Source organism: Oryx dammah, unplaced genomic scaffold, assembly GCF_014754425.2.
Source record: "Oryx dammah isolate SB20612 unplaced genomic scaffold, SCBI_Odam_1.1 HiC_scaffold_18, whole genome shotgun sequence".
NCBI lineage: Eukaryota > Metazoa > Chordata > Mammalia > Artiodactyla > Bovidae > Oryx > Oryx dammah.
Window position 1 is genome coordinate 113,558,995 of NW_024070202.1, and position 15,114 is coordinate 113,574,108.

Consider the following 15,114-nt stretch of genomic DNA (forward strand, 5'->3'; position numbering starts at 1 on the left):
GCCCGGAAGCTCTGAGTCTTGGCCGGGCCCTTTGGAGTAAACCCACCCACCGGGCGGTCGCCCCCGGGGCTGGACTGGTGTGCAGGTCGGGTTCTGCTTCCTCTGCTGGAGCTGTTTTAAGAGCTGGATCAGGCCTGTTTACATGGAGTTGCTCACGCTTGGCGGGGGTGGGGAGGCGAAGATAGTGTTGCCAACGCGCACCACACGTGTGGGTGCCCCTGGGCTCCCAGGACAGTGGGGTGCGAGAGGGCAGTTAAGCCAGGGCTGCTGGGGGGAGCCTGGGGCCGGGACAGACCCCCTTGGCGTGAGGCACGTCAGGGCACGGGGCCTGGGCAGAGGGGTCCTCAGGGGGCGGGGCGCGGTGACTGGGGGGCCCCGTGGCGGCTCCCACACTCTCCCCCCTCCCCTCGCCGCGTGGCTCCAGCACACAGCTGTCACCGGAATCCATCTCTGTCACCACCCCACTGTGGGCCTAATGAGTTCTCCTGCGAAGCCCCTCGAGCACAGCACGTGGGCCGGCCCCACCCCGGGCCCGGAGGCCCCCGGGCCAGCCTCGGAAGGGCCCCTCGCCCACCCCTGAGTCGGCATGGGGGTTGTAGGGGGCCCAGCTGAAAGGAACTGGGGTCCACGCTTCGGCCGTAGCCCAGTCCCCCTGAGGGCAGCGCCCAGGACCCCGAGAAAGCCTACAGGCCTGGGGTGGGCCCTTCCAGTCAACCCGGCCCTTCCCCTCGGCTTGGGGGTCCTCTCACTCCACAGAGTGGGAGCCGGTGCTCGGATACCGGCTTATGGGGCCGGTTAGATGAGGGGCCTCGGCCTGGCGACCTCGGGGGCTTCAGCACAGAGGCTCCTGGCCACTGTCCTTGCCCCAACTCTTGCCTTCTCCTCCCCAAGTCCTGCTGAGTCCAGAGGTGGCAAGGCTCTCCACAGAGCCCTGATGAGGGCTGTGCTGTCCTAGGAAGCAGGGACGCCCTCTCCCCGCATCCCCACCCCCCGACCAGGAAGAGGACTGCAGTGTCCCCAGGGAGAGGGGCTGGGCCTCCTGGGCCCAGTGCTCTCACCTCCTGCCCCAGCGCTTCCCGGCTGCGGGGCTGGGAGCCCATCTGTGGCCTTGTCCCCCTCCCATGAGGCCCGCCTGCCTCTCTCTCTCTGCTGCGTCCTCGCTGTCCCCTGCCTCCTGCTGCCCTGGCTGGGCACTCGTGCCCCTTGGGTGGCCCCGCACCCCGGAAGGAGGAGGGGAGGGCTGGGAGGGGAGTGTCTGGGGACAGGGAGGACAGGGCCTGGTGTCGTGTTTGGTTTTGGTGGTGGAGGGGAAGGGAGAGACCCTGTGGGATGGCTGTTTTCACACGTAACTTCCCTGGTGGCTCAGCTGGTAAAGAACCTGCCTGCAGGGCGGGAGACCCCGATTCAGCTCCTGAGTCGGGATGATCCCCTGGAGAAGGGATAGGCTACCCACTCCAGTATTGTCTAGCTTCCCTTGTGGCTCAGCTGGTAAAGAATCTGCCTGCAATGTAGGAGACCTGGGTTCGATCCCTGGGTTGGGAAGATCCCCTAAAGAAGGGAAAGGCTACCCACTCCAGTATTCTGGCCTGGAAAATCCCATGGACTGTACAGTCCAGTGGGTCGCAAAGGGTCGGACACGACTGAGCGACTTTCACTTCACTAACAACCCAGAGAGCGGAGGCTCGGGTGGACTTTGTCGACTTCTCGGTCACCAAGCCAGTGGCTCACCAGTGACCTGGTGCCCCGTGACTTGGACGGTAAGAATCACCCAGAGTTTTCTGCACAATCCAGGAGCGCCTCCCCTCCAGGCTGCCTGGGGATCCCTGGAGAGGTACCATCAGGGCAAGTGAGGCCGGCTGGGTGGCCGCCATGCTTGGGAACTGTGTGTGGTCAATGTGCTGGGCCGGGATGTGGTGATGCTGGCTCCAGGCTGTCCCTGCTTTGCTGGGAGGTGAATCTAAGAGGCCGCCGGCTCCACGGGCGTGGTGAAGAGGCTGAGAGCGTGGCCTCCCCATCAGTCGGCCCTTTAGTCGCTGCCCTCTGCTTCTGGGCTCCGAGAGCACGTCCCCAACCCACGCCAGATGCCCTGGGCACCTGGCCCATGCAGATGGCAGCTTCCCTGCCCGGTCCACGTTTCTCTTCCTGTCCAGGAGACCTGAACCAGGTTCAAAACCGTGGTAACAGAGCACCAGTGAGGCCACGCCCAGGGTCTCCGTGCATGCCCCTCCCCGTGTCCGAGGTCCCTCCTGATGGAGGCTGTTTCGCTCCATCCGCTCCTCCTCTCTTGGTGTCCCTCCCTGGTGGCCGCCGAGCTCCTGTTGCTGGCTTCCCTGCCTCCATCCCCCTTGGCCGTGTTTTCCAACCTGAGCAAACTTTCCAACCTGAGCAAACTTCCCAGCTGCCGGCAATGAGCAGGGACCCGCTCTCCCTGGGAGCCGTCTGCTCCCCTTGGAGGCACCCTCCTGTTAGGAAGCCGGCAGAGGAAGGCCCTCCGGGAACTCCGGAGGGCACACACTCCCCCTACCAGGAGACTCGAGGGCAGGGGAGCTGGGGACTCGCTTACCAATCGGCAGGCCGGTCGGGCTGGTGGGCCCCAGGCTGGTGGGACCTGAGGGGCACTCTGAGGAAGGGCTGGTGGGCAGGTCTCGAGCCTCACGCCCGGTCCTTGCCGGGGCCCAGGAGAGCCCGCCACAGCCTCCCCCATTTTGCAGCCAGCGGAGCCATTCACACAATCACCTTCTGTTAATTCTATCTGCAACATCAATTAAATTGTTTGTAGAAACTAATTGAATGTGGCTTAATCACACATCTTAATAGCTTTCCACGCTCTGAACTCGTTGTTAATTCCAGTAATAAAACGAGATGAGAACGCTGGCTGGGTAATTAGCGAGGAGGCTGGGGAAGAAATTGCTGTTTGATGGTGGGTAATAAAGGCAGCCGTGGTGACCGCTCTCCCGAGCCGCCGCGGAGCTCCCCCGTTCTGCTGACGGAGGGAAACGCTCCCGACGCCACCCCGTCCGCTGCCGCCTCTCCGGCTCGCCCATCGCAGTCTCCTCCGGGGGCCCGGAGCTGGTCCCCCACCCCACCCCCAGCTGGCTGGGTGCTGGCCTGTCGGGTGGTCAGCGCTGCTTTCCCCCTTCCGTTGGCGTCTGGCTCTTTGGTCCCAAACGGAGTCTCTCCGAGCGGCTCTGGTTTCTTGGCCTGGGGTCAGCTTCTCCCCCGCCTCTGCCCTGACCGGTGTCCCAGCCTGGGCAGCCCAGGGCTGTCACGGGGCCTGGAAACTGTTGCAGCTGCTGTGACCTCCTTGGGAACTAGAGCAGCCCAAGCTCCGCCCCCGGGAAAGGGACGGCAGCTGTGTCTTCGGCCCTGCCAGCTGTTGACAGTCGTCTCGAGCTGAGATGCGACTGTGCGTGGGGACCCGGGATGGGATGCGTGCGGAGCTGATCGGAGGGCCGTGGGGGCCTGGAGTGTGGGGGCCGCCAGGATGGTGGGGTGCACCCTGAGTGCTAGGCAAGGCCAGAGGGCCAGCGGTGACGAGAATGGGGGTGGGTGGAGTTGACTGGGGAAGGGACCAGGGCATAGGGAGGGGCTCAGGCTGGGGACAGAGCCCTGGCAGCACTCAGCAGAGCAAGAGTGGGAGGTCGGGGCAGGGGGGCCCTCCTGTGGTGGAGCCTGCCCTTGTCTGCGTCTCAGCGATGCTGTTCTGTGCTTCTGAAACACAAACCAAGCATCCTGGGAGCAGGGTATGCTCGAGGCTAGGCACCGCCCCATCCCTCACCAGGAGGCCAGGGACACAGGGCAGAGCTACAGGGCAGGGCGCTTCTCTCCGGCTGGCGGGGCCCCTGTGGGCCTTCTGAAAGGCTTCCCAGGCAGCTCAGCAGTAAAGTATCTACGTGCAATGCTGGAGACGCAGGTTCGATCCCTGGGTCGGGAAGATCCCCTGGAGGAGGGCATGGCAACCCACTCCAGTATCCTTGTCTGGAGAATCCCATGGACAGAGGAGCCTGGCGGGCTGCAGCCCATGGGGACTCAAAAGAGCTGGACGCGACTGAAGTGAGTTAGCATGCACAGGCCTGGCTAGGCCTCCGGGAGTTGGCCTGCATGCTGGCATCGGGGTGCCCCATCCTCCCCGTGGTCCTTCCGCTGGCCCCAGTGATTCCTGTAGGGAACGCCAGCCTGCCGGGGGCAGGAGCATGGCTGGTACTGGGCTCTCTGCTCCCTCGATCTCACTCCTTTTCTTCTTTGGAGATGCCTGTGTTCTCTTGGCTCCTTGGGGCCAGGTGACCCCTTTCTCCTCAAGGTCATCTCAGTCATTCACAGGGTGAGGGTCAGCCCTGAGCCCCTGGTCAGCCCACCCTGGCCAGCACTCCCCATCAGCTCTTTTAAGCAGAGGACATTGTCTCTTTTCCCTGAAGCTGAAAGATGACAAGGCAGGAGAATGCCTGGGAACAGGAAGTGGTGTCCCAGTAGGTGGGGTGAGAGGGCTGGGACCTGGAAGGACACCACTGAGCCGGGTGCTCAGGGCAGTGCCCTGGATGCAAAATGTCCCAGAGGCACTTCCGACAACGGAAGAGAGGAGCCCGTCTGAGTCCAGCCAGTGAAATTCCCTCCAGAATTAAGCTGGCATCACTGGCCCGGCTTCTGTCCCCTGGGGAAGGACCGCCCAAGAACTTGCCAGGGCCGTGGACAAGGGATTAGCACCTGAGAAGATCAGAGCAGTAGGGAGACTGGGCCGGGCTGGGGGAGGTTTTAAGCAGAGGGAGGCCAGAGGGAGGGCAGGGCTCCACTCTGCATCCCTCGTCCTACCTCCCGCCGTGCCAGCTGCCACCCTCCGCCCGGGGCAAGGTGAAGCCAGTAGGCATGATGAGGTAGGCACCCAGCCGCTCCCGCTCTTGGGGTCTCTATCCCCCCTTGTCCACGTCCAGCCCTCCAGGTGCTGACATGCAGGCAGGGCTGATTCGCTCTGGGGCTAAAGAGGAAGTTCCTTGGGGACCTGAACAGGCTGGGCTTGAGCCTGGCCCTGTCACCTGCTGATTGTGACCTTGGGCAGGTCACTCTTTGTAAGGATAACCTGTTTTTCCATCTGTAAAGCGGGCACAGTAACGCCGTCCTCCTGGGTCGTCGGGACACTCACGTGAGGCAGTGCGTGAAATACAGACGTGATATCAGCTGTCTCGTGGGGGACCCCTGGCACGTGGCTGGGCGGCTGACGTGTGACGTTAGTGCTGGTCACTGTTCCTGCCGCTGGGATGTCCACTGGTATCTGGAACCCGTGTACTTGTCTCACTGTTCCTCAGGATGGCAGAAAGAGTCGAAGGCTTCCCTTTAGCTACTCGACAAATACTTATCGTCAGGCACCAGGGCGTCCCTGGTGGCTCAGACGGTAAAGAATCCGCCTGCGATGCAGGAGACCCGAGTTTGATCCCTGGGTTGGGAAGATCCCCTGGAGAAGGGAATGGCCACCCACTCCAGTATTCTTGCCTGGAGAATCCCATCAGCAGAGGAGCCTGGCGGGGAACAGCCCACGGGGTCGTAAAGAGTCGGAAAGGACTGAGCAGCTTATTCACATTCTAAGGACTGGGCGCTGCTCTAGACTAAAAGTTCTCGAGGCCCCAAGTGGCGGTGGGAGCGTCTGCAAACAGGGCTGGGGTTCTTGGTGACCAGCTACCCACGGCCCGGGGCAGCCCATCGTCTACATCCCCAGGGGCCTGTCAGTCCCTCTCCTCGGCCATCCGGCCTCTCTCCAAGTCCCATCTCTGGTCAACACTTGGCCTCCTTTGCGTTGCTCCCAAGCCATCTTCCGTAAAGGAGCCCAAGCGTCACTCCTGGCCCCAGGCCCTCTGTGGCCCCTGCCCCGCTCCCGGCGGAGCCCCGAGAGCCACACGCAGGCAGACCTGGATGGGGGGTACTGGGGGGGCTCCACAAACGTGGACAGTGCAGGGAGAGACCCAGGAGTCGGGAGGGTCAGGACGGGGTTTGCTGCAGAAGAGTGGCCTGTCCTAACGAGTCTCCCCCCCAACCCTATCTTGTCCATGCGGCCCCAGGACTACATGCAGAACATCCACGGCAAGGAGATCGACCTGCTGCGGACCACTGTCAAGGTGCCCGGGAAGCGCCTGCCGCGAGCCACGCCGGCCACAGCCCCTGGCACCAGCCCCCGGGCCAACGGGCTGGCCTTGGAGCGGAGTAGCACGCAGCTGGGTGGGGGCACAGGTGAGGGGCTGCTGAGGTGGGGTCATGGGGCGCACTGTGATGGGAGGGGCCTGGGAAGGTATATGTCGGAGGCTGTGCCCAGCCTGGGTCCTCAGGGCTCCGGGCAGGCTTGCACCGAGTGTCAGGCTTCAGGATCAGCCCAGCTAATGCGTTGGCCAAAATGCGGCCCTCATGGGGTCAGTAGGGGAAGTGGCCAGTGGCCAGCCCAGCAAATCAGAGCAGGGACAGGTAGCCTCGTGCTGACAGGTGGCATCAGCATCCGGAGCGGGGCAGGGGATGGGGGCACAGGAATGGGGGCTACATCTCAGCCACGCTTGCCGAGCGAGCTGCCTGGGGCGAACCCTTTAACCATCCTCAGTTCTGCAGTGCAGGGTGGAGTCTTTGTTCAGAGGCGTGGATGCCACCGCGTTCAGCAGTCAGGAGAGAAAGATGGTGCTTGTTTGAGGCAAGGGTCCCCGCCCTGCCAGGGTGCCACCCTGTCTGGAGGCACTGAGGGGTCAGGGGCCCTGGCACCGCTGATTGAGGGGTGCCAAGTGTGCTAGCCCTGATGTTGAGATCGTGTTCCCATGTTACGGATGGAAAAACAAAGGTTCAGAGTGGTTAAGTAAGTTGTCTGTAAAATCCCCCAGAGGGGCTTCCTTGGAGGCTCAGTGGTAGAGTCTGCCTGCAACGCAGGAGACACAGGTTCAGTCCGTGAGTCGGGAAGATCCCTTGGAAAAGGAAATGGCCATCCGGTATTCTTGCTTGGAAAATCCCATGGACAGAGGAGCCCGGTGGGCTGCCATCCATGAGGGTCGCAAAGAGTCAGACACAACTTAGCGACTGGGCAGGCAGCAGTATTCTTACCTGGAGAATCCCATGGGCAGAGGAGCCTGGTGGCCTACAATTCATGGAGTTGGAAAGAGTCAGACACGACTTAGCAACTGAGCACCCGAAATCCCACTGAAGTGGTAGAGGGGGTTTTGAACCTATGTGTGCCTGACTGGGGCAGCTCTGTGCTTCCGCTCAGCCTCCCCGGGCTCAGAACGAGGTCCTTGAAATAGGCAGAAAGTGCGCTAGTAGACTGGTGAAGAGAGGAACGCTAAGGACAGGAAAACAAGGAAGATGAGTAGGGTGCTCGGAGCTGCCGGCGAGGTGTGCTTGGGGGCGAGGGGGCGGGTTCGCTGGCCCGGGGACAGCGAGGGCAGCCCGGAGTGGGGCCGGCCCAGGGCTTCTCAGGTGGCACCAGAGGGCAGAGGACATGGAAGTGGATGGAAGGGAAGCCCTGCTTGCCGGCAGGCAGCAGGGGGGACCGTTGGCTGCTTCCTTGAGCAGGGACACCTGGAACCGTGTCCTGCCACGTCCCCCGAAGGCCCCCACCTGGGGAGCGGAAGTGGTGCGTGCAGCAGGGGTGCAGCCCACTCCCCCACGTACCCACCCACGCCCACGGACGGCTCCCCAATGTCCCCGGAACACGTAGCCGGGCCGCCCCCCGGGGCCGCGTCCCCCCGGCGCACCGCCAGCGACCTCGCGCACACTCACAACGCGTCTCCGCTCACCGGGCGATGTTAACATCTCATTATCTTTGTTACTGTAATTACATTATCCGCTGCTTTATGCAGAATTATCCTCCGAGGACTAATTGATGGCTCCATGTTTAATTCATTAATCATTAGCATCAAATTCGACAATTACAGTGCACACTGATTGTGGGATTGCAGGCGTAATGAGGGGAGAATTAACAAAGAAAAGGGAAGGCGCCCACCCTCCCTTGGGGTTTTGCGTTGGGGGGCTTGTGGGGAGGAGGTTTGGGCCTTGTGATGTCTTTGGGTGGGGTTGGGGTAGGGGGGGAGTGAGACCTGGAACCTCGGGGTAGATGGTGAGGGGGCGGCGGGAAGTCCGGCCCTGAGGCTGCTGCTCCCCTGGAAGGTTTCCTGACCGGGCTTGTGGGGGCAGGGGGAGGCCACCCCAAGAAAGGCTGAGATGGCAGGGACCTGTTAGGCGGAGCGGGAGGGGGCAGGATTCCGGAGAGCAGGGCCTCGGCATGTGGCGGCGAGGGGCTGGCCCGCCCTGGTGTTAATCAGCGCTTGCTGTGTGTCTGCTCCCACCGTGGGTGTCAGGAAACACAGAACTTGCCCCACCCTGCAGCATCCTGCGGGCCCCAGAGCATCGGTATGACACGGCTGGCCTGTTCCTTTCCCTTCCAGGCGCTTCTGCTCGGGGCTGCCTGGCCCTGGGCTTCTTGCAGACACTTGCCCCTTGTGCTCGTGGGGCAGGTCGGGGACCTCTGTCAGGCTCGTCCAGCCCCAGGGGTCTCTGCCCGTCCTGAGCACCCAGCACCCGGCCACTCCCCCCTACCCCCGATGTCTGTGCAGATCCCTGGGCGTGGCCGCTGCTGCTTAGACCTGCCTGCTGGCCGTGGCTTCCTGGCCTCAGGCCCTGTGGGATCTCAGGTCAGTGGCCCGAGGCAAGAGGGCTGCGATCGCCTCCCGGGGCTGTCCATGATAACTGATGAGCCAGGGAGGTCCCTGCCACCGCCCCCGGCGCTCCTGGAGCTGCTGCCCCATTCCCCCGGCTTTGCATCCTTCCCCCCGATGGGAAACGAAAGATTAATTTTCTGCAGCCCAACAGGATAATTACTAATACTAATTAGACATAATTACTTGAATTTGATACACTTATTTCTTGTCAGAATGGCAGCAGAGCTGAGGCACAGCCCACGGAGTGTGTGGCCTGGAGTGCGGGCTTCAGGGCCTGAGCAGGAGGGTCAGGAGCTCAGGCTGTGATGGGGAGTCAGCCCCACTGTCCCCGCCCAACTTCTGGCTCTGCTCACAGGGCAGGGAGCGAGGTGGGGCGTGAGGTCTCAGGCTGGCTTGAGTCCCCACCCCGGTTCTCTGGCGAACCTGGCACAGTACTCAGTGAACCCAGGAGCGCCTCGTTTTCTTGCCAGTGTCCCGCGGGCATTTCTCAAGCTCTGTCTGTGGGTAGCTGTGCTTTCAGGACGGCCTGTGGGCCCCCCTTCCCCCGGGGCCCCTCCCAGTCTGACCCTTCCTCCCACCCACCCCCGCCCCCAGGTACCCCCCACCTGGCTGGCAGCCCAGCCTGGGCCGGTCCGCGCCCCGAGGGGCTGCACCAGCGCGCCTGCTCTGTGTCCAGCGCCGACCCGTGGACTGAGGCCACTGCCCTGCCCCCAGGTAGGACCCAGTGAGGCCGGGAGAGGAGCGGGGTTCCCCCCCAACACTGCCCCGGAACAGCCCTCCAGGTCTCAGCGGAGGGGGGCCAGGCATGCCTGGGAAACAGGGAGTCGGGGGCCGCCACGCCCGGGGCCTTCGCCAGCAGCCGGCGCTGGAGACCCTCCCTGCCTCTGCAGCCCCCCTGCCCACCCTCTGCTGGCCCCAGGCGGCGCTGGGGGCACTGGCATCGCCATCAGCCCCCTGTGCAGCCAGCTCATCAGCTTCGCCGCGGGGGGACGGGGAGGGAAGCCAGGGTTGGGGGGAGTGGCGCTGGGGGCTTTGAAGGCAGGAAGGGGGTCCTGCAGATGAGATCAAGGAGAGGTCCAGACAGGGAGTTTCTCCCCACACTGCCTCTGCAATAGGCCAAGGCCCCTCCCCGACCTTCCCGGCGGTCAGGAGCGTCCCTTCCCACATCTCTCGCTCTCTTTACCAGGGGTCGCTCTCTGGACCTTGCTCACGGAGCTCTTCTTCCCCTGGCCTCTCCCCTGCCTCTTCAGCAGGTGGCTCACTCTCACCTGCGCCCTGACCCTCAGCCCTGATCCATCAGTCAGTGCAGCTCCGCGAGGGTGTAGAAGGGAGGAACCCCCCACCGCACCCCAGGGCCGGTGCACCTGCTGCCCCCCCCACTCCCCACTCCAGGCAGCAGAGCATTAGCTCCTCCCAGAGACCCTTCGCAGGTCCCCCCTAAGCCCCCTGCCCCAGCTTGGACAGTGGGAGGGGCTGGCCGCCCACAGCCCAGGGTCTGCTCCCACGTCCCGCGCCAAGCCCAGGCCCCCCGAGGATGGGGGGTGGAGGCCTGGCCAGGGCAGGTCACCGTCCAGGGGCCGCGCCGGCCTCCATAGGCTCCTCTGTTGAGTCTGGAAGGAGGCAGGCAAGCAGGGAGGGAGGGCACCGCGTGTCTGCCTCTAATGAAGTTTGACATTTAGTGGTGAGCACCGGGCGGGGTGCGGGAGACGGGAGCTTGATTAGCGCGCTCTAATTGACAGTAATTAGGCAGCTCCCTGATTGTCTCTAATTCTGCTATTAATTGTGAGGAGCTGGGAGTGTGATTGAGGATAAATTTGGTGCGGAGCTGCTGGGGTTTCAGCTCCCCATGAGCGAGTTCCCGGCCGCCTTCCGCCCCTCTGGGCTGCAGAGCCTGGCTTCCCCCTGCCTTCCCCCTGCTCTGCCTGAGTTTCCCACTCTCTCCTCCTCCAGGCCTGGGGCTCTGGGGTGGGGTGGGGTGGGGTTGGGGGGAGAGGGCGCGAGGGGCTGCTCTCCCGGGCGGGTGCCCCAGCTGTAGGTCAGGGTGCTGCCCCCTCCCCGCTTCCCACACGTCTCCCCCTCTCCCTCACCAGCCAGTGGCCCCGCTGAGGTGCTCAGCTCCAGCCCCAAGCTGGAGCCCCCCCCATCTCCCCACTCCAACCGGAAGAAGCACCGGAGGAAAAAGAGCACCGGGACCCCCCGACCAGACGGCCCCAGCAGTGCTGCTGAAGGTTAGGGGGACCCCCCCAAGGGAAACTGGGGCACAGGAGGTGGGCAGGGGGACTTGGGGATCGTCCTCCTCGAAACGTCACGCCCTCGTACCCTCTTGTCTATATTCGGTTAAGCACTTTCTGATAATTTCCCATAAGAGCAGCTCCATACCTTCTGGTCATTTAGACCTGGTGTCTTAGGAAAAAAGCTCCTTCTTTGGCCTAACTTAACCCCTTGTGAAAACGTGGGCTTCCTTCGTTTCCTCTCATAGAAGGTAGAAGACGGCAGGCTGCCAGTCCCATACCTCTTCCTGGGTGTCGCGGGCAGGACCTGTGTTCCCTGCATCTCGCGTAGCGCCCGTCGAGTTTTTAAGCATCCGCGTGTCGGGCTGAGTCTCTCCTTAGTCGTCTTTGGGCAGAGAAACCCCCGCTCCTCAGATATTTTCCATGGGTTCTTCCTCTTAGCTCCTTGTTCATTACAGTGCTACTCGTCTGGTTTTCCTCATGTCCTCTTCGAAGTGTGTCTCTTCTCAGTGGCTGGAGTCCCTTTGAAAGTTTAACTTAGCTGGATGCACAGTTGCTGGGCTCTGCCCCCATGGGCAGGGGCAGGGCTGTGGGGAGACCCTCACTAAAGGAAACAGCAGCTTTTGCATAGCCGGCCTGTGATACAGGGGTGCCTGGCGCTCATGGCCCGGCGGCCCATCTGGACCAGGGAACTGTGTCCCCGTGGATGATCAGGGCCGTGGGGTTCAGAGACGGTGGGGAGCGAGGTGAGGCAGAATGGTGGAGCCTGAGGAAAGAAAGGTTCCAGCTTTTGCCATGAAGATGGTTCTGTTCAGGGCTTCTTGAAGCGGGAGCCCGGCCCCGAGGACTTCTGGGTGGAGGGGGAGTCAGTGTCACAGGACCACGAGAGGCTGCCCTGCAGAGCCTGTGGCCTCATCTCTGCAGCCCCCACGACACACTTCTGCTGGTCGGGAGCTGTGTGCCCCCTGGGGAGGGGTGGCGAGCGGGGGGTGAGCATCAGGAGTGAGGCTCACAGGGATGGTCTGCTGGGGGTGCAGAGCCTGAAGCAGCGCCCGCCCCCACACTGCTGGGGGGGTCACAGTTCAGCCCCCAAGGCTTGTGATCGCACACGTCTGCGGGTCCCTGTCTGCTCACACGTCCCAGGTGGTCTGTGGAGGAAACGGAGGCTGCTCCCCACCCCTGCCCTCCCTGCCTGCCTGTGCCAGGGGAGCGGGGGAGGGGCCTGGCTCCCAGGAGCCCCACGCCGACGCCGTCAGGAATATTGGGTTTAATGAGCTGCAAAATGAGGCGGCTGCAGCTGACATGTACGGATGGTGCCCACACCCGCCTCCAACACCCCCACATACACACCCCTGCCCCCCGGCATTGCCTCCCAGCGCCCCGGCGCATCTTCTCCAGACACTGGGCTCCGCTTTCTCCGGGAAGCACCCTCTGACTTCCAGACCTGTTCCCGGCTGCACCGGGGCTGCCAACAAACCTTGCGTCCCAGCTTTTCCACCCAGGCTCCACAGGTGGCCAGGTTGGCGGGCTGCTCTCCACGCCCCCAGTTCCCCGCCCCGCGGGGAGCCCCAAGAGCACAGTCCTCCAGGCTGGGGCCCCAGAGGGGCTGCATATGCGTGCGACAGGGGCCCTGCCCTGACGGGTGTGCGTGCCCTGTGTGTGCCCGCAGAGGCCGAGGAGTCGTTCGAGTTCGTGGTGGTGTCCCTCACCGGGCAGACGTGGCACTTCGAGGCCTCGACGGCTGAGGAGCGGGAGCTGTGGGTGCAGAGTGTGCAGGCCCAGATCCTCGCCAGCCTGCAGGGCTGCCGCAGCGCCAAGGACAAGGTGGGCACGGGGCAGAGGGGCTGGGGGGGATGCCCCATGCTGGCCTCCTTACTCACTGGCCACCCCTCCACCCATCCCTTCAGACTCGACTGGGGAACCAGAACACAGCTCTGGCCGTGCAGGCCGTGCGCACCGTCCGGGGCAACAGCTTCTGCATTGACTGCGACGCCCCCAGTGAGTGCTGCGGTGGTGGGACCAGGCTGGGCGCTCCGGGTTGGGGGAGCTCGAGGGTGGAGGGGGCGGCTCCATCACCTCCTCTCCTCGCCTAGATCCAGACTGGGCCAGCCTGAACTTGGGCGCGCTCATGTGCATCGAGTGCTCCGGGACCCACCGGCATTTGGGAGCTCACCTTTCCCGGGTCCGCTCCCTCGATCTCGATGACTGGCCACCCGAGCTGCTGGCCGTCATGACCGCCATGGGCAACGCCCTGGCCAACAGCGTCTGGGAGGGGGCCCTGGATGGCTATGCTAAACCAGGGCCCGACGCCTGCAGGTGAGGGCATGAGGCCCCGGGTGCCCCTGCCGGGTGGGGGGATTGGGGGAGGGGGGCCCCCGGCTGTGACAGGGCTGCGGGCTAGAAGGGTTAAACCTGGCCGTTGCTCTGCTCCGCAGTGGGCCCTGGGGGTGCCTTCCGCCTCTCACTCAGAGCCTCACAACAGCCGGCCCTTTCTCCGCAGTTATCAGCACGTCGTGGGGGCGGGGGGGGGGGGCAGCGCATGCGCAGGGCCCTATCGCGAGGTGGCGCAAAGGCTACAGCCGGAGCACAGAGATGCAGAGAATAGGTGGTAGATAGATAGGGTCGTGCGTGGACCCCGAGGACTGGCCCCGCCTCCTGTGTTCCTGCAGGGCCAGATAAGCTGCCCAACCCTGCCTGGAATCTGCTCGCCCTCGCGGCCCCCTGAATCCCCACCCCCCCCTCCCCCGCGCATCTCCGTCGCCCCCAGGGGGTCTTCCCCCAAGAGTTCCATGCAGTATCTCCCACACCCTCTGCGCCACCCGCTGCCCCCAACCGCCCTGGGTCCCTTGGGCTAGTCTTTGCTCTGGTCCTGGCCCCCTACCCCCTCCTCGCTCTCTCGGTTCCCTGACCGTCCCCCCCCCCGCCCCCCGACCCCGGCCTGGCCCTGCTTGTGCCCGCAGAGAGGAGAAGGAGCGCTGGATCCGGGCCAAGTATGAGCAGAAGCTCTTCCTGGCCCCGCTGCCCAGCTCGGACGTGCCGCTGGGACAGCAGCTACTCCGGGCGGTGGTGGAGGACGACCTGCGGCTGCTGGTGACGCTCCTGGCGCACGGGTCCAAGGAGGAGGTGAACGAGACCTATGGCGATGGGGACGGGCGGACGGCCCTGCACCTGTCCAGCGCCATGGCCAACGTGGTCTTCACGCAGCTGCTTATCTGGGTGAGTTGCGGGGGGGGGCTTCCTGATCTCCCTGACATCCATCTTCCCCACTGCACCCCACCCGGGGGGGAACCCACACCTTTCCTGCCAACCGTGAGAACGTGCTTCCTTCTGCAGTATGGGGTGGACGTGCGGAGCCGGGACGCCCGCGGCCTGACCCCGCTGGCCTACGCTCGCCGCGCCGGCAGCCAGGAGTGTGCCGACATCCTCATCCAGCACGGCTGCCCCGGGGAGGGCTGCGGCGTGACCCCCGTCCCCGGCAGAGAGCCGGCCAATGGCACCAGCGCCTCCGCCGAGCTGCACCGCAGCCCCAGCCTCCTGTGAGCCCCGGGAGGACGCCGGAGGGGCCAGGACTGGCGCCGGGGCGTGGGGCACCCACCTCCCTCCAGGCCCTGGGGGAGACGAGAAACACAGAGGCTGAGACCCAAGGACCCAGGAAGAGTCTGGGAGGAGAGCCAGACGGGAGGGTCAGAGGAGACACCCGGGGACGCCGCTGCAGGTGTTTGGCCGCCCGGCCGGCGCTGCTGCGAAGGGACAGGATGCTTTGGGGGTGCTGTGAGAGGAGGGGAGCAGGACCTCGCCCTCCTCCACGTTCCTGCCTTCTCGTGCCAGCCCCTTGTAGGCCCCCGACCCAGAGACGGGAGCCTGGGCAGGCCAGAGGTCCCATGTAAATGTGTACATTGCAATATTTATGTTTGTGTACATACTTGGTGTGTGTGTGTGATGAGCCAATAAACCAGACCGTGTGTGGGGGGGGGGCTGGCCCTGGCCTTTCATCTCCCCACCCTTCTGAGAAAACACCCCTTGGGGCTCTGCTTCTGCGTCCCTGTCCTCTCTGCTGTACTTTGGGGTGCTTCTCCACCCCTCCCAGCCTCCTTCCTCTGTGGCCTTCTCCCAGCCCCTCTTTCTCCAGGCGGGTCGTTGAGTCTGTCACCCACCCCAGGAGGGGAGACGGGCCCTGTGCTTCCCACTGGGAGCTCCCCGCCGTTCCCCAT

At 64.1% G+C, this 15,114-nt stretch overlaps 1 protein-coding gene across 3 annotated transcripts in view; it reads left to right on the plus strand.

Moving 5' to 3' along the window:
• AGAP3 (ArfGAP with GTPase domain, ankyrin repeat and PH domain 3) overlaps window positions 1–14,921 on the plus strand; it is a 56,689-nt gene extending 41,768 nt beyond the window's left edge. For 2 of the 3 annotated variants that reach the window (XM_040260326.1, XM_040260327.1), the window contains 8 exons: window positions 6,045–6,213; window positions 9,267–9,386; window positions 10,763–10,900; window positions 12,573–12,727; window positions 12,811–12,901; window positions 12,997–13,219; window positions 13,864–14,119; window positions 14,237–14,921. In XM_040260326.1, the coding sequence (XP_040116260.1) occupies window positions 6,045–6,213; window positions 9,267–9,386; window positions 10,763–10,900; window positions 12,573–12,727; window positions 12,811–12,901; window positions 12,997–13,219; window positions 13,864–14,119; window positions 14,237–14,443 (1,359 nt within the window). In that variant the 3' untranslated portion in view covers window positions 14,444–14,921. The remainder of the gene's footprint in view (window positions 1–6,044; window positions 6,214–9,266; window positions 9,387–10,762; window positions 10,901–12,572; window positions 12,728–12,810; window positions 12,902–12,996; window positions 13,220–13,863; window positions 14,120–14,236) is intronic. The other variant, XM_040260328.1, reaches the window with a different exon arrangement.
• The last annotated feature ends 193 nt before the right edge of the window (window positions 14,922–15,114 follow it).